Here is a 24,631-nt window from a genome sequence, read left to right as displayed (position 1 = left end):
GTAAGTCTTGCTTTGTTTTCTAGAAACTTTTCAAATCTGTCACTTTGAAGATTGGAAATTTGAGCATAAAATATTAATTCAGAGTACAGCATCATATTAAGTCCTAGGATTCAGTTTGCAAAGCATAGTGCTTTCTTACCTTTTACAACATAGAACAAATAAAAAATTTTATTTGTAGAATGCACTAGGGCAAATGGCCAGGCCAACCCAAGGGCGCAATAGATTAATATAATGTATCAACAATATTTCTGTAGTCAATTTGGGGAAGACTAATTGGAAATCTGATGAAAAGCATAGAATCAAAAAAACCTGAGTTTCAATACTAGTGGCAGATCTTCCGTTAATGTGCTGGGTGATCATGAGCAAGTTGTTTAACCTTTGCAACCTTATTTCCTCATCTATAAAATTGGGGCAATAATATTTTCATTGAGATTTTAACACAAAAATTTATATAAAGTGCCAACTAAAATTCTTAACAAGGTTAGGACTAATAAATTTATACTTTCTTCTCACTTTTCACCTAGAAATTAGCACTATTTAAGATTAGTCTTCTGCTGATAAACACATTTTCTGTGCCACAATTTCAATCCTATTAATTGGTACATTTATGTACTTATAGTAATGTCTGGTAAAAAAAAAATAGTCATCTATTGAGATTAGAGATTAGTCCTAATTTAAACTATCTTTAGAACAAAGTGGGGACAATGAAAGAAAGGATGGCAAAATTACAGATTCAAGGAAAAATCAAAAGTAGTCTTCCCATTTTCCTTTTCTAGCCCCCTGCTGCTTGATGGACTCTGTAACATGAAAAATGTAGCCAGAGATACAAACTGCAAAACTGTTACTATAAAACATAGAAAACAGTATTCAGAACAATATGAAGGTTGGGATTATAAATCTATAATTGTGACAAATGGAAGGCATTTGCATGTCATTTAAGTTCAAGCGTTATGTAAACTCATCCTTCAAACAAACAAACAAAAAATCTAGAGACAGGGTACAGTAACACTGTCTCTAAGTTTAAAGTCCTACTTAAACTGTGCCAGAGCAAATGTCCCAAATCAATGCATCTAAAGGATATCTCTGATTTTACAAATAGGTTCAGACCTATAACACTTGTAAGCAAAGAATTAATACTTCGTTACAGTGTTTCTTAAAGTATGTATATCGTTCTTTGTGCTCTTTTTGAAGTCATACATCTCTGTTCCGGTTATCTCTATTATTCTTGAAACAGGGAAGTGAATCAAGTTTTGAATGGTCTGATGGCAGTACATTTGACTACATTCCATGGAAAGGCCAAAAATCTCCTGGAAACTGTGTTATATTGGATCCAAAAGGAATTTGGAAACATGAAAAATGCAGTTCTGCTAAGGATGGTGCTATTTGTTACAAACCTTCAAAATGTAAGATTTGATTTCAAATAACCATATATTACTAAAATATGACATGATTTATGCACGTAATTAAATCTCAAGAATTTTTTATTTTAATAAGGTTTATCCACAAATCCTGTACAAATAATTTTGATGATACTTTGTGTATAGAAACAAATACAATATATCCACTGAGGGAATTTGTTCTCAAAGACTTTCAATCTGTCACCAGGTAAATTTTGCTTTAGAATTTGTGAAATCTAATTTCACTTAGCAATGTGTTCCAAAGGCTGAGATGTTCTTTTAAAAAACATCTCTTCAGGGGCTGAACTTGGGGTCACCTTTGCTAGGAACAGAGTAAACGTGGAGGAAGAACACAAAAACCCAGATGTCCCACGGCTACAGAGACCTGCGGGGCAGGCAGAAACATGAGGTGGCGTTGGTCTCTGAAGCCTCTGGTTCTCAGTGCTCACCATGTTTGCTGCTCTGAAGACTCTTGAAGAGCAGATTCAGCATTTGGAATTGAACAGATTCAAGCACAAGAAAATGTGGAAACTTGGTCTAATAAAATAAGTAAATATAAGAAGGAGAGAATGACATAAAGAATGAGGAAAAAAGACACAATCAAAGAACTGATTTCTCTGTTGTTTGGTACAGAAAACAAATGTAATTTTTTAGAAAAACAATTGGAATATCTGAGAACTATAATAAGGCATGCAGAAATGGAGAGGACCTATGTGTTAGAGAAACAGACTTTATGGGATGAAGGAGAATGACAACATGACCAAATGTAAGTTCTGTGCTGTGCTGGATTGGACAGTGTCCCCCCAAAATTCCTGTCCACTCAGAACCTCAGAACGTGACTTATTTAGAAGTAGTCTTTGCATATGTAGTTAGTTGAGATGAGGTCATACTGGATTAGGGTGGGCCCTGAATCCAATGAATGGTGTCCTCATAAAAGGGAGACAGATACACAGATGGAAGAGGCCACGTGATGACAAAGGCAGAGATTGCAGTGACAGTTACAAGCCAGATGGCCAGCAACCACCAGAAGATAAGAGAGGCATGAAACAGATTCTCTCTCAGGGCCTCCAGAATGAACCAACCCTAACACCACCTTAAGGTATGGCAATTCCTCAGAAACTTATACATATGATTACTGTATCATCCAGCACTTTGCGTATATACTCAAAAGAATTGAAAGCAGGGACTCATAATAGATATTTGTAGAGCATGTCATAGCAGCATAATTCATAATAGCCAAAAGATGGAAGCAATCCAAGTGTCCATCGACAGATGAATGGATAAGTAAAACGTGGAGGATATATATGTGTATATATATATATATGTAAATATTATTCAGCCTTAAAAAGGAAGGAAATTCTGACACATGCTATAACATGGACGAACCTTGAAGACAATATGCTAAGTGAAATAAGCCAGTCACAAAAGGATAAATACTGTATGGTTCCATTTATATGAGGTAGTACCTAGAATTGTCAAATTCATAGAGACAGAAAGTAGAATGGCAGTTACTAAGGACTGGAAGGAGAAGATTCAACATTTGGAATTGTTTCATGGGTATAGCATTTCAATTTTGTGAGATGGATAGTAGCGATGGTTGCACAACAATGTGAATGTACTTACTACTGAACTATACACTTAAAAATAGTTAAGATGGTAAATTTTGTGTTATGTGTATTTTACCACGATTAAAAAATTGGATCTTCTTGAACAGAAATATAACACTTACCACAAGGCAGGCCCTTGCAGGAGAAAAAAAAAGTAAGAGTTAGAAGGAAAACTTCACGAAGAACAAGAAGGGGGAATAAATGTATGCAGCCTAAGGCAGCCCAGTTGCAGACTGTACCAGAAATAAACAGACTTTCAAAATGAGGACTCTTTCATTCTCAGCGCAAGAAGAATTTTTTTTTTTAAAGTCAAACCATTTGGAAAAGTTCACCAGTCCTGGCAATGCCGTGGTAGCCAGTGTCCAACTTGTTTTGCATCAGTCCAGTTGAGCCCACTGCAACAATAGTCAGCAACTTTGGCAAAGTATTTTCATAAGGTAGTAAAAGCAAGAACTTGCTAGTAACACCTGCTTCCACTAGCAGCATTAATGATGAATTGTCAGAAGTTTTATAGACTTTATAGATGAATTTAGCAAATGAGTTTTCATTAGCAGCAGCTGGGAAACTTATCCAGAAGTCCAACTGTTGAACCCAAGGAAGACTTAGCACTCAAACTGGTAGCATTAGTGGGAAGAATGGAGGCAAAAGGCAATCAAATAACTAATATTCAAAAAGATCAAGCCTGGCATCTAACAAAAGATAAAGAAACAGAAGAAGGAATTAAGGGCCACCAAAAAGTCTCTTGGTGAAGAATAAAATGGCAACAGCCTTCTAGAAGCACAGAGACCACAAATAAGAAGGACACTGCCAAATGGAGAAAAAAGCAGGAAGAGCCTTCCATTGCTGAAGGACATGCAGGCCATGCCAAATACATTACAAAGAAATCGTTTGGCTTGGGATTACTGTCTGTACCTCACCAACAGGACATTGTTGACAATTTACTTTCTAGTTCTCATACGCTCTTCTGTTGGAATTAACAGCAGGCAGTAAGGGGCACAAGCTTCATTACACAGGCTTCTTGTTGTTACTCAGCACAATTAAAAATTAAACAATTTAATTGGAAACGGGCATTTTTAAGAGCTGAGAAGCCACCTCTACCCTTTTTTTTTGTTTGTTTGAGAGAGATTTTGCTGTGCTGATATATTGTGCTTTGTAAAACAAATTACCAATTTTTTTGGTATAATTTATACCAAATATTATAAATTTATAATTTATAATAATCTGGGTATAATTTTAAAAAATAGTTCTTTATATGTCTGGGTAAAATTAGGTTTTTTCAAAATAAAAAGGAATCCAAGGAAAGAAAGAATTTTGATTATTATTTCAGAGTAGTTTCAGGCCTGCCTTTGCTTCTTTTGCTACTCCATTTTTCTAGTTATTTTTACTTTAGTCTAAGTCAGTCTCAGAGGGCTAAATAATTTCCTCTTCTATCATCTAAGTTTTTAAAATGGTATTCCAAAAAGCTAATTAGAGTGTATAGTTATAGCGTTTAGGCTGTGGCTTTCTCTGGTATGTATGTTGAGTTAAATGCTTCTTACCCGTAAACACAAGTTTCAAACAGGGACATGGGAGGGGATTTAAAAGGCAGGCAGGTTTTCCTGTGCATTATTACAACTGTGTCTAACGTTTTTATAGCTAAAGAGCTGTCCCCATATAAATACTCATCAAGATGCCCAGCAGCAAAAGGCAATGGGTCAAGGTGGATCCAGTATGGGGATCACTGCTACATGTCTGACCAGGCATTGTACAGTTTCTCAGAGGCCAAAGAATTGTGTCCGAAACTTGGTGAGTTAAAATTTGTTGATTTTCTTTGACTCAATAATTTAATTCTTAGAAATTTTTTTAAGGACATAATTCGAAGTAATGATTATATGTTTTTTAAATATTTTAAAGCACTTGTCATTTATAATAGCATTATAACCTAATTGCCCAGTGGTAGGGAAATGGTTAAGTATTTTATGATACTTTATGATTGCAATGGAATATTGGAATAACCATTAAAACTTATCAGTGTAAGAATAAGTACATGGAAAATAAAAATAAGTGGGAAGAAGTAGAATAAAAATTGCTAAGTGAACTGTTAAATAAAAAATACTAACAAATGAAACAGTTTTAAATATAGTTATATATGCTTAAATGAAGGGATTAAGAGGTAAAAATTTATGCAAAGTTGGCTAAATAGTAAATATTAATTACAGACTTTCCATTACTTTGTTATTAATAAGTGAAATTAGCCTGACCAGGGTAACAAAATCAAAGCCATATGGGTTGTCCATTCATTCCGCAGTAGGATTGGCCCACATCCAGGGCTTTTTGTCTTCAGATTTAGCTGTTTTAGAAAGAGCAGCAATGATTGGCTCTCTCCCGTGACAATTTAGTCTATAGTCAAACTGTAAAATGACTTCTAGGGAGACAACCTAGAATATTTCAAAGACCAAAACTGTTAATCTGCTTCCTTGGGTAGCAATTTAGCCAGGCAGATGGCACTTACCGAATTTATTTTGCTAACTATTGTGGAGACACTTGACTGATTAAAAACTTTTCTGGTTACTATAAACTTTTGTGTGAGAACTGTTGTATGTTATACATGTATATACTTGATGGGAACTATTGTAAACCATATGTATGTTCTGAAAGTCAGGAGCCTCTTTCTCCTAACGGAAAAGATAGAAAGGTTTACTGTAAATGTAGTGCGTGGGTTAAGCACTGAAGCCATTGGGGCAGACAGGTCTGGGTTCAAGCCCAACTCCTACACATACTAGCTAAGAGATACTGTGGAAGTGATGTCATTGTTTCTCTTTTCTCATCTGAACAGTGAGAATGAAAATAGGACTTACTTCATAGGCTGGTATAGGTTGAGTTGTAGGAATGGATGAAATGAGATGATATATGCAAATGTGGCACAGTGCCCTGCAAATAGTGAATTCTCAAAACTCTTATTATTAGAAAGATTGAGATTGGCTTTCTAATTCTATAACTGGCTAGCTGTGTAAACCTGAACAATTTTCTTAATCTTCTTGAGCCTCAGTTTCCTCATCTGTAAAACAGTGATAACGCCTTCCTCTACCAGGTTGTATAATATTAAACAAGGTAACTTATAAAGTACCTGTGCACTGTGGTGTTCTATAAAGGAGTAAAGGCTTTCCTTTGTCCCTCTTAAAATATCCTCCACCACAAAAGAAATGCTTTAGTTAAAGTATGGATAGGTTTGTTGCTGTTGAAGACTATTTGATTTCATTTGGGATTGATTTTCAAGTTTAGTTATTATTTTATTTCTATCCCTTCTTTCCCTGCTGCTGGTGATAACACTGTTTTCTCTATGAGTTTAGGGTTACCTATCAAACTTCAAGAATACTCATTCATTTAATTCCATACTATTTTGTTTTAAAAACTTACAATGGACATGACCAAGCACATTTATGTATAAAATATTAAAGGGAGGACTAATGTTCCCCAATCTCGAGTCTATTCACTTTTACTTTCATTTTAAGAGAAGCAAGTTTAAAGCTGAGTTATTTATACAAAAATAGTTGTTGAGGAGAACAGGCTAAAAATCTCTATGGGGGACATATTTCTAACATCACATACCCCAGTTATTATGACTAACTGTTCAAACACAAAGGTCTCACTAGTTAGGCAGTTCCAAGGTCAAAAAATATTGCCAGATAAATATTTTGAAGAATCATGAAATTGCTATATTTCAATCTAGAAATGTTTCTAACTTTTTTGGAAGCTTTTATTTTTTGGAAGTACTGTTAAAATTTTGACATAAATACCAGTTTTTAAAAACAGTCTCTGTGTAAAGCTTGAATTTCTCAATGATCTTGTTCATGATAGATTTTTTCAAATGGCTAGTTCAGAATAAACTACTTCTCTAGTATGCATAAAGGTAATTCATTGGGGGTTTGGTTTTTTCAACAGATCATTCTGCAAATATCATATCCATAAAAGATGAAGCTGAGAATAAATTTGTGAGCAGACTGATGAGGGAAAATAATAATATTACCATGAGAGTTTGGCTTGGATTATCTCAACATTCTGTCTGTAAGTAACACAATTTTGTGTGCAAACAGAGTTCTAACTTGTCCTAACTACCATTCTTCAGCCTTGCTAAAGGATGTCAAGTGGTGATTAAGTCAAATGCTTCTCATTGATAAATAAACTAGGTCTGCTTGCTGTTCTGGAGGCTTAGAAATTTTGAATGAATACATAACTTATATGATGGAAACCACTAATGAAATAGAACAACAGCTGGAATTATTCTAGAGGCTTATTTCTAAGATCCTTGGATGAATATCAGGATTTCTTTTCCTCCTACAGCAATGTCTGTGTCCCCAGTGTCCTACAAGGAACCCGTGACTTACTTCTCTAAGACTTCTAGTTCCAATCATCACATGCTTTTGCAGTTTATTATCCTGTTATTCAGAAACTTATCTTCTTGCAATTCTCTTTACTCTTTGGATATTTTTACCACAGATTAAAATGAAGTCTTAATAGTGATTTTTTTCCCAAAATAGCTTAGTAAAATTGCAGATAATTCATTAAAAGAGAATTTGTGGAAGAATTTTTCAATAAGAATTAATATGTACGAGGTTTGAGTGAACTTGGAATTGATAAAGAATGAATTAGTGCAAATTTGAGAGAGGAATAGGAAGTCTATTTCACATTTTATGCAAAGTTGAATTTTAAATTATTAAAATAAATGTGAATTCTAAAATGTTAAGTACTTGTCAAAAAATGAATGCATTCAATGTTGGCCATCTCAGCTGGACACAGTGGCTCGTGCCTGTAATTCCAGCACTTTGGGAGGCTGAGTTGGGAGGATAGCTTGAGGCCAGGATTTCAAGACCAGGCTGAGCAATATAGTGAGACCCCATCTCTACAAAAAATTTAAAAAATTAGCCAGGCATGGTGGTGCGTGCCTGTAGTCCCAGCTACTCAGGAGGCTGAGGCAGGAGGATTACTTGAGCCCAAGTATTGGAAGTTGCAGTGAGCTATGATGATACCACTGCATTCCAGTCCGGCAACAGAGTGAGACCCTGTCTCAAAACAAAATAAAACAAACCAAAGTTGGCCATCTTAATGAATTGTATATTGTGTTTACACTATCACCATAAGGTGGAGCCACCTCTGCTGGGAAACAAAAATGGAGTCATGGTGGTGGAGTTTGGGGAGGCACCTTTCTGGACCCTTCCTCTTCCACCAGCATCTCTTTAATGATATAAGTTCCCTAAATTGGTGGAGATAGGATATGAGTTCTTAGAAATCTATCCCTCACACAATAAATGTGCAAACATTCCACACTTTAATAAAAGAACCACATTCTGTATCAGTGCTACACAACAGAACTTTCTACAAAGATGAAAATGTTCTATATCTGCACTGTCCAATATAGTAGTCACTAGGTACATGTGGCTATTGAGCACTTGAAATGTGACTAGTGCAACTGAAGTGCAACTGATTTAAGTTTTTTTTCCTTCTTAATGAATTTCATTTCAAAAAGTGTCTATCATATTATACAGCACAGTTCTAATGAGTTATGTGAACTACATGCTTTTGACTTTTAGTGGCAATAAATATTGGTACATGTAATTTCTTTCTTCAGACCAGTCCTGGAGTTGGTTAGATGGATCAGAAGTGAAATTTGTCAACTGGGAAAATAAGAGTAAGAGTGGTAATGGAAAATGTAGCATTTTGTTAGCTTCAGATGAAACTTGGAAAAAAGTTGAATGTGCACATGGCTTCGGAAGAGTTGTCTGCAAAGTTCCTCTGGGTAAGTGTGTAATCTGTCCTTAAGGAAACTTTTTTTCGAACAGGTAAGGAAATAAATATACAATCCAATTACATGCAAAGTTTTGTACTTGGTCCTGAAATATTTAGTCCTTGAAGTATATCCAAAAATCTCGATTAAGTCGCAGAGATTTTTCCCCTGAAAAACAGATTACAAGAGATAATAAATGCACAAGATGTCTAGGGCTCCCAAATGAAACTATTAAACAGTCTAAACTTTATATAATTCTTTCCTAAGAAAAATGGAAGCTGCCAGAGTATTAGGGAGGTAATTTCTTTGAAAATGGTCTTGAGATGTATTTTATTCTATAGTTTGAATATGTAAAAGCTTAAAGGTTTATTTCTGTAGTTAATTTGCTTCCTTTCTTCCCATTCCTATAAAACTCATGATTAATTTTAAAATGATGCAAAACTAGATTGAATTACTTAACATGTTCAGGGTATCTGTATGAAATAATTTTAACTTGTGTTTCATCATGAATTGCTACATAAAATAACCATAAAAATATTATCTTAACTTCATTTCTGAAGAAAGAGCTCTAAATTTTTCACTAAAACATTTTTAAAGATCTAGCATAAAAATTTCCATTTTGTGTATAAATATTAAAGATAAAACCCAGATTCTAGGTAATCAGTATCTATAGATACGTGCATTTACTCAGCAAATATTTAGAGTGTCTACTATATGTCACTCATGCCCTGCCCTGCGTCTGGATACCCCTGTGAACAAGACAGATAAGGTACCTGTTCTCACAGAGATTACAATCTAGTGAGGAAAGATAAGTAAACAAGCAGGTCAATTTTTGAAAGAGAGGAAAATATCAAATAATAGTAAACTCTATGTGATCAAAAATAGGTAGATGGCTACTCTAGGTTAGGTTATCAGGGATAATGTCTAACAGCAGGAGACACGGAAGCTGAGATCTAAGAAATCAGCCAACCAAAGATCAGGGGAAAAGACATAGCAGGTGGAGGTACCAACTGGGACAAAGAGCCTAAGGCAGAATGAGCTTGCTGTGTGCTCCAGGAAGAGCTGGAAGGTAGGCAGGTGCTTTGGAAACAAGGATGAAGAGTTCTGGCTCTATTCTGAGTGGAATGGAAAGCAACTGGAAGATTTTAGAGGGTAGATGGGAGCAGGTTTAGGGTGGTGTAAATCAGGAGTTCTGTGTTGGCCATTTTGAGTTGTCCATTTGGAGATGAGATATCTGTATGGAGATGTCTAGTATGCAGTTGGACATATGAGCCAGAAGGAGAGTCAGCGTAGGGATGGTATTTAAAGGTATGGCACACAATGAATCCCTCTGAGCGGCATGCAGAGAAGGGGCCTGGGACAGCAGTTGAAGTTGAATAGGCACTAAATGAGGTCATCTCAGAGGCTTAAATCATTTTAAAGCAAATAATGCTTCATTTGGCCCCAGGTAAGTCTAACACAAAAATTTACAGCTTTTTGCAATTTGCTATCAAAGTAGGATAATGTATAGGTAGTAAAGTCTTCCTAAAAGGGTGTTGGGAAGCGAAAGTGAGAATAATCAAAGTGCTTTTAATTTTTTTGGAAGAAAATTTCTATAGCAATGAAGAGGATTTGAATGAAAAGGAAAACACCTAAATTTGAAAAGAAGGCACTTAAGGGTTCAATGATGAGTTTGAATTCTGTGTTAATGCTATGCGACAATCATGTATTTATTGTATCTATAATGTACACAGTTTATGGGCTTACATATGTGACACATACCTGAATGTATAAAATTAATAACAATGATCACTTTTGTATTTTCTCCTCAATGTCAACCTTTTCCTATTCCAGGCCCTGATTACAGAGGAATAGCTATCGCAATTGCAGTGCTAAGTGTCTTAGCTCTCATCAGCGTACTCACTTGGTTCTTCTTCCAAAAGAATCGTTTCAACTGGGCACGTTTCTCATCAGTTCGGTACGAACCAGGAGTGAATGAAGATGAGATTATGCTTCCTTCCTTCCACGACTAAATTATTCTAAAAGTTTGCTAATTTGTACTAATGTGTTAGGAGAAATGAGCCACTTAAAATTTTCCCAGTGTCAGTATTTACTCTGTTCCAAAGTAGAAGTCTTAAGTACTTTTTCAGTTGCTTAGGTCTTAGGCATATGCTGGTATCCACAATTAATTGCCCACTAAATGCCATATTTGTAACTCTAATTAATAGAATGGAGAGGAACTTGAAGCTGGAACTGAAGTCCAAATTGTTTGTAGTGTAATAATTTTAATCTGCATTTTCTCTGCAGGAATATGGTTGGTAACTAGGATATGTATTTTTTAATGGAATTTTTAACAAAACATCTTAGAAAATTAAAATTACTATTCACACATACACTTTTAATTTTTAAAAACATCCAGCCAAATGCAAAATTAATACCTCAAGGTAAAAACCCAACTGTAAATAGTATCAATGTTGTTTCAAAATAGCCCTTTGTAGCATTTAGAAAAAATTATTAAACAATGAGATATGCTTACTTTTTATACAGCAAAATGATGCCTCTTGGCAAGATGCTTCTTATACTATTCCAAAGATATTTCATACTAATATTATTTAAATGCAAAGGTTTTTTTCTGTTTATAAAACAATGGCTGCTAAAGATTTAGCACTTAACATTTTCTACAGTGTGGGCAAGATGCTTCTTATACTATTCCAAAGATATTTCATACTAATATTATTTAAATGCAAAAGTTTTTTTCTGTTTATAAAACAATGGCTGCTAAAGATTTAGCACTTAACATTTTCTACAGTGTGGGGATGTTATTTTTAGATTGATTAGGTACCCCGAAGCAGTATGTTTTCTCTTTTCTGATGTAGTACATATAACTGCTTCCTTTTTAAAGGGAATCAAGTAGATATAAGACTGCTTGAAAATTTTACAATTTATATACTTCACATAACATGTCAACTTTTGACTGAGAATTTTTTATTATTTTGTTACCTTTTTACATGAGCTAAACGGAGAAGAGGTCCATGAAGGAAATTATATAACCTGCATTTGAAAAATAAGCATTTTTCAATGAAACTATAAACCTTATAATTACTATTAAAATGTTTAAAATTATGAATGATTAAGGTAATACTGTTTTGTGGTTATCACTTAAAATTTTTACACCTAGAATATATTCTTAATAATAGCATCCACTGGACATGGTCAATGTTTTATTTAGCATTTAACTTATATTTATACTTTAGAGTATTTTGGTATAAAATTCATAGATTTATTTTAAATTTAGAGTGTTTATACTATAATAAAGTTGTAAATAATTTTTCTAAGACAGTGTTAATATAGTTTATAGTTATCCCGGAATATTTTTTATCAAATTTGTACAACTAGTTCTCTTGTCCTATGACCTGTACAATTTTAGTCGTTAAGATTTCCCTCAAAGAACTGAACCAACATGATGTGAAAAGTATGGCTGTATATAGTGGCGATGTCATAATAAAGTTGTTTTCTTTTAAGTAAAATGTTGGCATCCTTGTTGAAAAGAAAATATCTGTAGATTGGGCTTTATTATGTTAGTCATATAGTATGACAAGAAATAAAGTGTCTAGCTATTATAAATTGAGGCATTCTTTAAGAGATTTTGTGTCCCTTTTTAAAAGAATAAATATAAGCATTCCTACATTTCTGAATGTCTTATTTTAGTCTCCTTTTCAGATTCCTCTTGCTCAGTGTGTCTTTTAACTAGTAGGATCAGCAGGGATTCCATCTGTGTTCCATTTACTTCTCATTCTTTGTGCTCCCCTTAGGAGAGCCTGTCCAGCCCTTCCCCTCTAACAACCATTTCTAAGCTAATAGTTCAAATATATAGTTCCAGGCTTATATTTCCAGCCACCTACTAGACAGGCTATGTGAAAGTCCTCAATATGTCCAGAACTACCTGTATTTTCTTTTTGTCATGTTTTTTTGTTTGTTTTTGTTTTTTTGAGACAGGGTTTCACTCTGTCGCCCAGGCTGGAGTGCAGTGGCATCATCATAGCTCACTGCAGTCTTGAACTCTCAGGTTGAAGCAATCCTCCTGTTCAGCTCCCCCAAAGTGCTGGAATTATAGGCGTGAGCCACCACACCAGGCCTACAACTGCCCATGTTGTTTTTCCTTCCTCATTTCCCTGTTCCAAATGTTTCAGAAGAACTAAAGACAGCTTATTTCAGTCTTCTCTAACTAACCCAACTACCACATGTGGACTGACAAAATTGATCTCTTAAAACCGGGCACCTAAAAAAGCAAGTACATAAATGTAATGATGAAGTATTAGGGGACAAACAAGTGATACCAATAATCGTCCCCTTCTTCCTCCTGCCCCCATACACAGCATATTCCCATCCCTGATCCTAGGGCAAGATATTGTCATTATCTAAGAATTTTCCCCTGCAAATGGTTGCTGTAGTCTTAGTAACCCCCAATCCTGATATCTCTGCTGAGATTTTTCTGGAGAAAGTCAAGAGGTTCAGATTCCTTTATCTTAGTCTCATTCAATCCTAAAACCCTCTTGGAGAAACAAAGACCCAATTTTTATTATTACATAATTAGTTCAACAATTTTATCGTGCTTAAGAAGACAAATTTTAACTAGTTCTCAAAATAAAGACTTTTTTTCACTAGACCTCATGATGTATGCATTTACCTCTATGTCTCTACATATTCTAAATTAAAACCGTCTCACTATATTTACATCTCAACAAATTTAGTATACACGTATTTCCCTTTTTCCTGAGCTAAATTAATCATAAGCAGAACTTGAGAAACTTCTTTTCCATTCCCCAACTCAGTTTTTGCCTTATATTCTTTTTCAGTTAATATGAAAAAAACATAAAACCATAATCCTTGTCTCACAAGCTAGAAACCCAGAAGTCATCTTCAAGCTGTCTCCTTCTCATCTCCTTATTCCAATGATTCTGTCAATTTTACCTCAGTATTCTCACAAAGCAGCCATCTCCATTGTCAACTGGATTATATCAGTTCTTTATCCTTTTTTTCCTCCTGGATTATTTGCACCAGCCTCTTTACTCATCTCATCAGCCTTTTTCCTTCATCCTAGTTTCACTACACCTGGGCCTGGGGAACCTAAATGCACAAAGCAGGACTCACTCTCTGTTTTGGTCTAAAGTTATCTAGGCCTAACACCTCAGGCCAAAGGGCTACCCAGCAATGCCAAGCCCAGGGACCTTACATGGGTTGTGGATCAGTCCTGAGAAAGCTGGGATCTTAGTTCCCTGGCCAAATACCCTTTTAATACAATGTAGGATCAAGTCAATATTGATCTACTTGCTAAACAATGGAGAGGCAGAGTCAGATAAAAGTATGTAATGATATGCATCTACCATTACAGTATCATACAGAATAATTTCACGGCTCTAAAAATCCTTCGTGCTCCACTTATTCATCCCTTTCTTCTTCTCTGTCTCCCAACCCGAATCCCTGGCGTGACTTACCTTTTTACTGTCTCCATAGTTTTGTCTTGTCTAAAATGTCATATAGTTGGAATCACATAGTATGTAGCCTTTTCAGATTGGCTTCTTTCCCTTAGCAATACATCTTTAAGCTTCCTCCATGTCTTTTTGTGGCTTGATAGCTCTTTTCTTTTCAGCACTGAATAATATATCTTTTCTTTTTTTTCATTTCAGCATATTATGGGAGTACAGATGTTTAGGTTATGTATGTTGCCCTTGCCCCCCGCCCCAAGTCCGAGTTTCAAATATGTCCATCCTTTGGGTGGTGCGCATTGCACTCTTTGTGTATACAAATACCCATCCCCTCCTCCTTCCTCCCTCTCCCCCTCCCCCTCCCCCCTTCCCAACATCCAGTAGATGTTATTCTTATATGTGCATTTATGTGTTGATCAGTTAATACCAATTTGATGGTGAGTACATGTGGTGCTTGTCTTTCCATTCTTGGGATACCTCACTTAGCAGAATGCGTTCCAGCTCTATCCAGGAGTATACAAGAGGTGCTATATCACCATTGTTTCTTAAAGCTGAATAGTACTCCATGGTATACATATACCACATTTTATTAATCCACTCATGTATTGATGGACACTTGGGTTGTTTCCACATCTTTACAATTGTGAATTGTGCTGCTATAAACATTCGGGTGCAAGTGTCTTTCTTATACAGTATCATTTGCTCTTTTGGGTAGATGCCCAGTAATGGGATTGCTGGATTGAATGGTACTTCTACTTGTATCTCTTTAAGATATCTCCATATTGCTTTCCACAGAGATTGCACTAGTTTGCAATCCCACCAACAGTGCATAAGTATTCCTATCTCTCTGCATCCATGCCAACATTTATTGTTTTGGGACTTTTTGATAAAGGCCAGTCTCACTGGAGATAAGTGATATCTTATTGTGGTTTTAATTTGCATTTCCCTGATGATTAGAGATGTTGAGCATTTTTTCATATGTTTTTTGACCATTATTCTGTCTTCTTTTGAAAAGTTTCTGTTCATGTCCTTTGCCCACTTTTTGATAGGGTCGTTTGATTTTTTCTTGTCGATTTTTCCGAGTTCTAAGTAGATTCTGGTTATCAGCCCTTTATCGGATTTGTAGCATGCAAAAATTTTCTCCCATTCTGTAGGTTGTCTGTTTGCTCTTGTGACTGTTTCTTTGGCTGTGCAGAAGCTTTTTAATTTGATCAGGTCCCATTTATTTATTTTGATTGTTGCTGTGATTGCCTTTGGGGTCTTCTTCATAAATTCTTTGCCTAGGCCAATGTCTAGAAGAGTATTTCCAAAATCTTCCTCTAGAGTTCTAATAGTTTCACTCCTTAGGTTTAAATCTGTTACCCAGCGTGAGTTGATTTTTGTGAGAGGTGAAAGGTGTGGATCCTGCTTCAGTCTTCTACATGTGGCTATCCAGTTTTCCCAGCACCATTTATTGAATAAGGATTCTTTTCCCCAGTGTATGTTTTTGTCTGCTTTGTCAAAGATTAGGTGGCTATATGAGGATGGTTTTATATTTGGGTTCTCAGTTCTGTTCCACTGGTCAATGGCTCTGTATTTTTGTGCCAGTACCAAGTTGTTTTGATTACTACAGCCTTATAATAAAGTTTGAAGTCTGATAAGTTGATACCTCCCATTTTGTTTTTATTGCCTAGAATTGTTTTTGCTATGTGGGGTCTTCTCTGGTTCCATATAAAGCGTAAAATCAATTTTTCTACATCTGTGAATAATGATGTTGGTATTTTTTTTTTTTTTAATAGTGACAGGGTCTCGCTCTGTTGCCCAGGGTGGAGTGCAGTGACACAATCACAGCTCACTGCAGCCTGGAACTCCTGAGAACAAGTGATCCTCCCACCTCAGCTTCCCAAATAGCTGAGACTACAGACAGCAGCCACCATGCCCTGCCCAAATAATATTTCATTGTATAGACATACCACTGTTTATCCATTCACCTATTGGAGGACATCTTGGATACTTCCAGATTTGGGCAATTGTGAAGCTGCTATAAACGTTCATGTGCAGGTTTTTGTGTGTATGTTTTCAACTTGTTTGGGTAAATATGAAGGAGTAAGATTGCTGGATTGCACGGTGAGACTATGTTTTAGTTTTGTAAGAAGCTTCCAAACTTTCTTCCAAAGTGGCTGTACCATTTGTATTCCCACCACCAGCAATGAATGAGAGTCATTGTTGCTTGACATCTTTGTCAGCATTTGGTGTTGTTGGTGTTTTGAATTTTAGAAATTCTGATAGGTGTGTAATGGTATTTCATTTTTGTTTTAATTTTTGATTCTCTAATGACATATGATGTTAAGTATCTTTTTGTAAGCTTATTTACCATTCTATATTTTCTTTGATGAGGTGACTTCAGATTATCTGCCAGTTTTTAAATTGGGTCATTCATTTTCTAATTGTTGTGTTTAGATTTGATTTTATAGGACTCTTTTGCCAATGACGTGAGGCTTAAACAAACAGCCATCCTTGGCCCTGGCTTGTGTTGTTTGGCTCCAAAGGCCCTGATGGGTCAAGTTGTAATTGCACGGTTTATGCACATATTACAGCAAGCATAGTTTAAAGACTCTTGACCCAGAAGCTAGGAACAGAGAAAAGTTGTCTAAGAGACATAGTCCACTGGGAGGAGCTTTTGAAAAGATTTCTGACCATTAGATCCAAAGGAGTAAGCTGGTAGACACTATCTTAACCAAGTGACAGAAGTTAACATCACCAGTGATGAGACATATTGACATCGTGTCCCTCCTGAGCAGGGTACATCACTTCTGGGGTACACTTGCCCCCAAAAAACATAACGTGAACCCAATTAGGAGGAAACATCGGACAAACGGAAACTGAGGGACATTCTACAAAACGACCAGCCAGTACTCCTTCAGTGTGTTTTGATCATGAAGGACAAAGAATGACCGAGGACTGTCCTGGATTAAAGGGGACTAAGGAGACATGACATCGCAATGCAATGTATAATCCTGGATTGGGTGCTAGAACAGACAAAGACCATTGGAGGGACAATTGGCGAAATGTGATAAGTGCTGTGGATTAGTTAGTAGTTTTATACCAGTGTTAATTTCCGGGGTTTGATCACTGTACTGGAGTTATGTAAGATGTCAATATTTAGGGAAGTGGGCAGAACGGTTACAGAAATTTTTTGTACTATTTTTGCAGCATTTTCGAAAGTCTGAAATTATTTCAGTTCAAATGAAAAGTAAAAAAAAAAAATTAAAGAGAGAACTTCCAGAAGACAGCGCGCCAGGCCCCTCCGCGGGACCTGGGCGGCCGCGTCCTGGCTGGTGGGACCGCTCCCCTCCGCCCTCCGCCCGGCCGGGCCTCCGCGGTGGGAGGGGTCGGGCCTGGCGCTCCGCGCTGCCGAGAGGCCCCTCCCCGCGCCGCGCCGGCTCGCCCGTCGGCTGCCGCCCGCCCAGCCGCTCTCGGCGCCCTCGCCCGCCGTCATGCCCCGGGCCGCGCTGCCCGCGCTCCTGCTGCCGCTGCTGGGCCTCGCCTCTGCTACGGTCGCCGGTAAGCTGCCTCTTGCCGCGCCCCCTGCTCTGCCTGAGCGCCGACCGCGAGCGACCGCCTTCGCCCCCTGCCCAGCCCGGGCTCTCCACCCCCACGCGCCCGAGGGCGGCCGGGAGACGCTGCACCCTGGCCGGGCATCGCGCCCTTCCCTGCACGCCCATCCCGTGCGCCCCCGTGGGGCTTGGTGTCTGGTCATCCCCCACCCGCCTCTGCCGGTTCCGTGGGTTCCGGGAGAGCGCCCTCGGGGAAGGGAGGTAGCCGAGGATTCGAGGGGGCCCTTTCTCTTTCGCCCTGCCTGCATCCTCAGCGCAGACCCCGCTCCGCGGGAGGGGACCCCCAAATGGGTCTGATTGACCGAAGAGCAGAGGGACTTAGAATCCCACCACGGGCGTAGTTTCGGGGCCTTTTGGGGCTGAAATGAGAAGCTGGAAGTTGGCAGCGGAGATTTCCCCAGCTGGTGCGCAGCCCGCAGGGGGGTGCAGGGGGCGGACGTGGGGGGCTGGAGGAAGCTGGCCCTCTTTTGCAAGAGGCGTTGTTTGTCCAGTTGGTTGGTGTTCAAGTTGTTGAAACAGGAAAACAGTTCTGCCAAATAACCCCTGGATCCAAGAGGAACGTGAACAGGCGAAGCTTGGATTCCACTTACATCGTGGGATTTAAAAATCTGTCCAGTCTGCTGTTGTGCAAGTGACATCTGAAAAATTTCATATGATTAGTCATTTCCAAAATGACTACTGAGGAGAATACACAATTCTATTGACTATGTGTTTTTAAAAACAACCACCACAAAAAACAAGTTTTCCACACAGCATGTCAAAAATGTGTTGATGGGGAAACTCAGGGGAAGAAAGATTTCCAAAAACGCTATTGATTGAACAATTCCAGGAATTAAAGAGCAAAATAAACAAGAACTAAAGGAATACTTGTGCGGGCTTCAATAAAATGATTATGCAAGAAATTCTTCCCCCCTGAATTTCACTGCCTTTTAATGATAAGTTCCCTTTCAAAGCCTGCTGACAGGCAGGAATATTTTAAAGGACATCAGTGTTGGAGGCAGCAGCATAGTAAGCAGCTCCGAACTTGCCTACAAACTCAAGACTCCTTTCCTGAAAGCTTTTGTGGACCAGCATTTATGACCAGTTATGCCATCTGCTGCCTATCAAAGGAGCAGAAACAAGATGTGCTCATTTTCACACTGTTCAGACTGAGAACATTAATTTTGTCTAAGACAGGGCTAGACTGTTTCTGAACCTTCCTTATGCACACCCTCATTATGTAAGCCAGTAACATCTGGACTCCCCCTTAACCCTCCCTCTACACTGCCATGCATTTGTACTTTAGGCTAGTTGAATTTTCTTGTCAGATTTTTTAAGAGAATCATTTCCAGATTTTGGTATCTCTCTTATTCAGAGACGTTGTTTTGACCAGCAATAGAGGACAAACTTTTCTTTGGAAAGTTTTGTTCTTTTATAAGTCCAGTTTGGATATAGGCTTTTCAAGAGCTTTAGAAGTACATGTTGAATAAATTAATGTTAATTAATCAGCTCCTCTCAGTCAGGAAGCTTTAAGGATTAACTTAGAAAGAGCTTGAGCTTTGGCCTTGCTAGTTACCCAATTTATCTGCACTTCAGTAAAATGGAGATAATACTTCCCTTACAGGGTTATTGTGAGCATTGCTTGAGAATTCCGTGTCTAGTACCTATTACAGGCACAGTAAATCTTGGTTTCCTTCCCTTTGTTCTCATCATACAAAATGAAGGGTAATTACTGCAACCAGAAAACATTACATGAATACCACCTTACGTGTGTCGAATGTTTGAGGTTACTGAGCACATTCACATACATAATATTATAGGGCTGAAAAACCACTGTGTATGTTTTTCATCACAATACCTCACAGATATCCTATCCAGACAAGATCAGGGGTCATGTTTGGCTTAGAACTAAATCAAGGAAGAGCTTGTTGATGGACGGGAGATATTAATAGAGGAGCTCCTATGGTATTGCATAAAGTATAAATTTAATGTTGAAATGGAAATCATTGTTATTGTTCTGTGTTATTTTGGAGTTTATTAGTGAATGTGATCTTATCTTTTTTCTTAGTTATTATCTTGAAAGTAACAATGGGCAAAACATTCTTTAAATTCCTGAGTAAGGACCCATGGCATACCCTTTAAAAAATTTTTCTGTAATGTTTTTTGCACATAGTACATGATCAGTATGTGTATTGGGTCAGTGACTTCCCATGGGATGAGTGAAAATAAGCATGGTCGGAGTAAGTCCTCATTCTGTGGCCATGATGTGGATCAGAATCTAGGTTTCTAATTTTGAATTGCCATAGCCTACAAACCTTAGATGAGGTGCCCCTGCCTTCCTCCCTGATGGCATCCTCTTTCCACCTTATCCTCTCTTTATCCTCCAACACCTGCTGGTTCTTCTGCACAGATCACCTCCTCCCAGTCCTTGGCATGGCTGTCCCCACCCCACCATTCAAATCTGTGTTCATATGTTATCTTCTGAGGCTTCCCTGAACACCCACATTCTCTTTCATGTCTCCACGTTGTAACTTTTTCAAAGCCTTTCTGAATGCATCTTGTTTATTCATCTGTCTTCTTGCTTGTTGCTTCTCTTACTGGAAGGAAGCTCCATAACAGGAGAAATTTTAGTATTTTATAGATTTTTGTTTTGATTTGTGTATCTAATTTATTCTAATTTATAATAAAGGGATGAAAAAATTAGATGAATAATTTAAAAAGTAGAAAGCATAATTAGATTGCAGTTTCTTTCAAATTACGTTACCTCTGCCATGAACTCATGTCATAATTGAATTCAAAGCATTAAATTCTCTTAATCTATTAATGCCACTTTTTCTGACCCTTGTGGCCCAGTTATGTTTCAGGGGAAATTATTTCAGATTAAATATTAGAGTATTTTTATAGATTTTGAAATGCTAATGTTTATTTTTCTTGTATTATTTCAAGACTTCTTTCATAGTTGAGAAGATTTCAACAATTTGCTTATGTGTTGAAAACTGGCTTTGCAACAGGGTTATCTTCCATATTTTTTTTCATTGTCCATATTAAGTATTTTACTGCTTTTGTGGGTTATTTTAGATTTTGAGGGCAAGTCTTGAGATTGAATCTATTAAAAAATGGACCAGCGATGCCCAATGAGAAAGGTACAGATTAACAATGGCACACTCCTGCTATGAATAAATATCATGACAGTGCTGCTGAGGAGGGAGGTGATGGGAGAAGATGGAAGGGACATCTTGGAAGCTAGGTTGGGAAGGGTGATGTAGAGAAGGGAAGGGGTGCCATAAATTTCATAAATAGCCCTCTTCTTCCTCTGGGTATCTACCACAGTTGCCCCTGTGGAAGGCAAGTGACTGTAACTCATGTCTTAATGGGAAAGGAGCAAAGGTCTTATTATTGACAAGGAAAAAGAAAAATAAAATCTTTGCCTTTCCTTTGTTAACATTTAGAATAAGTATGTCCTAAGGATCACTTCGTCTTATGCTTTGCCTGATTGTTTTAAAATAAATTAAAAAGGAGGAGGAGGAAAAGCAGAAGAATTTACAAAGGAACAGAGAGTTCTATTAGATTTGACTGGTAATACAAAGTATTCCTGTGGATATGACATTTTATTCTTTTAGCACATGGTAATTTTAGGCAGAGGATCTATATGGAAACTTTTGGAGTTATGCTAAGTACGGCTTTTAAAATTGTCATCAGGCTCCGAAATTTCTGTACATACTAAATTAATAGAATTATAAAATTATAAAATCCCTAAAGAGTCATTTAGGTGCATTATTAATAACCTATCTTTCAGGACTGCTGTGAAGAAATAAAGGTAATAGAAAGGCACTTTGCAGAGAGCTTAGTGGGCAGATTTTTAATTATAACAGGATTATAGCAAAGATACTTAGCATTGAAGATGACTTAGGTTAGCCTTCTGCTCATGAGGTGCATGAACGTCAATAACTCTCCTCACAGGAGTTATGCAGCCACTATTTCAACATTGTTTTTCAACATGTCCTTTGAGTAGCGCTTAAGACTTGTTTCTGGGACACACGTTCGGATCTATAGCATAAGAGGGGTTCTGTGTTGAATTAACTGGAGTTACTGCTAATGCTGAAATGAGCCTAAAGAGAAGGCAATCGAAATCTTTGGGGAAGTGAGTCAATAGTCTGTTTTCTACTTTTCTACATGCAGCCTTTTTTTTTTTTGGTATTGTCATATTCAGATGCTCCTCAACTTATAATGGGGCTATATCCCGATAAACCCATTGTAAAGTCAAGAAGTAAATCAACCATTGTAAGTTGGGGACCATCTCTGTATTACTTATTTAATTATTCAACAGTGGTCTTTGAGTACCTAGTTATCATTATCATTATCATACTTATTCCCATCACTGGGGCTTTGTCTGACCCAGATATCCACATGACTTTTTCCTTCAGCTCCTTCAGCTCTTCATATGTCACCTTTATAATGAGATCTTTCTAAAATTGCAACCCTAGCCCTTACCCCCACACTTGGGATCTTGCTTCTCTATGTTTTGGGGGTTGTTTTGCTTTGTTTTAGAGATGGGTCTTGCTATGTTGCCTAGGCTGGAGTGCAGCGGCTCTTCAAGACATGATCATAGGGTACTGTAGCCTTGAACTCCTGGCCTTAAGTGGTCCTCCTGCCTCAGCCTCTGAATAGCTGGGACTACAGGCATGCACCACTGCTACTGGCTTCTTCTCTGTTTTTTCTCCTTAGTAATTATCAATATCTGTGGTTGCAAGCCTCTAAGATGGCTCCCAAAGATTCTACTTTCTGGTATTCATACTCTCGTACAGTCCACTCCCACATTGAATAGTGCTGACCTGTATAACTGTGATGGTTAATTTTATGACGTGATTTCCGGAGACGTACGTGAGGGTGTCTCTGGAAGAGATTAGCATTTGAATCAGTAAGGCTGAGTAAAGAGGATCCGCCATCATCAGTGTGACTAGATATTATCCAGTCTGTTGAGGACCTGGATAGAACAAAAAGGCTGAAGAAGGGTGAATTCCCTTTCTCTGCTTGAGCTGAGGCATCCATCTTCTCCTGCCCTGGGACATCAGAGCTCCTGGTTCTCTGGCCTTCAGACTCTGGGATTTATACCAGTGCTTCCCCACCACTGGTTCTCAGGCCTTTGTACCCAGATTGAATTACACCACCAATTTTCCTGGTTCTCCAGCTTGTAGAGGGCAGATTGTGCGACTGCTAAGCCTTCATAACCATGTGAGCCAATTCCTATAATAAATCAATCCTCCCGTGCCCACTCTCTCTCCTATTGGTTCTGTTTCTCTGGAGAGTCCTAACATAATAACTAATAGGGTACTGTGGAATAACAGAGTGTGACAATCAAGCGTGGATTATAAAAGGCATCGCACTTCCTCCTCAAAGGAAAAGAGTCCCTTGAATCACTCACTCTGGGGGAGAAGCCACTAGCCATATCATAAGGACCCTCAGGCACCTCTGTGGAGGAGTCTGTATGGTGAGGAATTGAGGTGTCCTGCCCACAGCCAGCACCAACTCACCATCCATATGAGTGAGCCTTGAGGCTTACCCTGCAGTTCAGTTTTCAGAGGGCTGCAGCCCTAGCCAGCATCTTGACTGCAGCTTCATTAGAGACCCCAAGCCAGAATCACCTAGATGAGCAGCTGCTTCTGAATTCCTAACCCAGAGAAACTGTGTGAGATAATAAATGTTTCTTGTGTTACGCTGCTAATTTGTTACACAGCAATATATCAGTAATACACCATCTAACATTATTTTACTTATTTATCTTGCTTTTGTATGTCTGCCTTAATTAGACTATAAGCTCTAGGAAGGCAGGAATTTTTTTCCTTTTTGTTCACCATGGAATCCCAAGCACCTAGAATTTTCTCACGATAACCCCCTCAGTTAGGTACTGTTATCATCCCCATTTTACAAATAAGGAAACTGGGGCATAGTAAAGTTAAGTAATATATCTAAGATCACGTAATCAGAGCCAGACTTTTCTCCACAGCCTAATGTGCTTAACCAGAGCCCTGCACTGCCCTACTTCTATGCATGCCATCCTGTGTTAGAGTACGGTTAGATTTAAGACATGGTCTCTGCTGTCATGCTGTTAACAATCCATTTGGGAAAATAGGATGTATATTAGATAACCCACATATAGAGTAGGATTTGTTGAGTGCCATATAAATGTATATAGGTAGTCCATCAAAGGCTAACAGAGCCCCTTTTCCACAGAAAAATGACTACCCATAGTTCTTCTTAATATCTGCCTAGGGCCCTATGGTTTATGCCATATTATGCTCAACATCCTAGCAATAACTAATTGAAATAAGGATAATTTCCTAAATCAAAAGCAAACTGCTACTGCTAGGCGGCAGCCCAAAATGGGAACTGGTATAAGAACTCTAAGCCCATTTGACTACTGAGATAGTATCCTCAGCTTTCTTATTAGCCATGCATCCTCACGATGAATCCCTGTCATCTGGGGTAACCTGATCATGTCTTTAGTCCTTGTAACCAGAAAAGCCCTCTCATGCAGAGTGTAGTAAAAAGTCCTGTAGAAGTTCAGAAGAGTCAAAAGTTACAGGAAGATAAGGGATGGACCCTTCATGGAGAATTGACACATGACCTGCCACTGAAATAAGAATATACTTATAATCAGTGGTGTAGAAATCAGAGATCATTTTAATTTATGAGATATAAGAACTACAAGTGTACAAAAAAGTAATTTGGGAGAGATAGGAACACTCATACACTGCTGGTGGGACTGCAAACTAGTGCAACCTCTGTGGAAAGCAATATGGAGATACTGCAAAGAGATACAAGTAGA

At 37.9% G+C, this 24,631-nt stretch overlaps 1 protein-coding gene across 1 annotated transcript in view; it reads left to right on the top strand.

Moving 5' to 3' along the window:
- Positions 1 to 24,631, top strand: part of LOC105819537 (lymphocyte antigen 75) — a 145,098-nt gene that overhangs the window by 94,883 nt on the left and 25,584 nt on the right. The window contains 4 exon segments of the mRNA XM_012655813.1: positions 1,235 to 1,403; positions 4,640 to 4,789; positions 6,926 to 7,048; positions 8,610 to 8,777. Coding sequence (XP_012511267.1) covers positions 1,235 to 1,403; positions 4,640 to 4,789; positions 6,926 to 7,048; positions 8,610 to 8,777 — 610 coding nt within the window.

This window comes from Propithecus coquereli, unplaced genomic scaffold, assembly GCF_000956105.1.
Source record: "Propithecus coquereli isolate 6110/MARCELLA unplaced genomic scaffold, Pcoq_1.0 Scaffold49, whole genome shotgun sequence".
In the NCBI taxonomy this organism is placed as follows: domain Eukaryota; kingdom Metazoa; phylum Chordata; class Mammalia; order Primates; family Indriidae; genus Propithecus; species Propithecus coquereli.
This window is presented reverse-complemented; position numbering and strand designations above follow the sequence as displayed.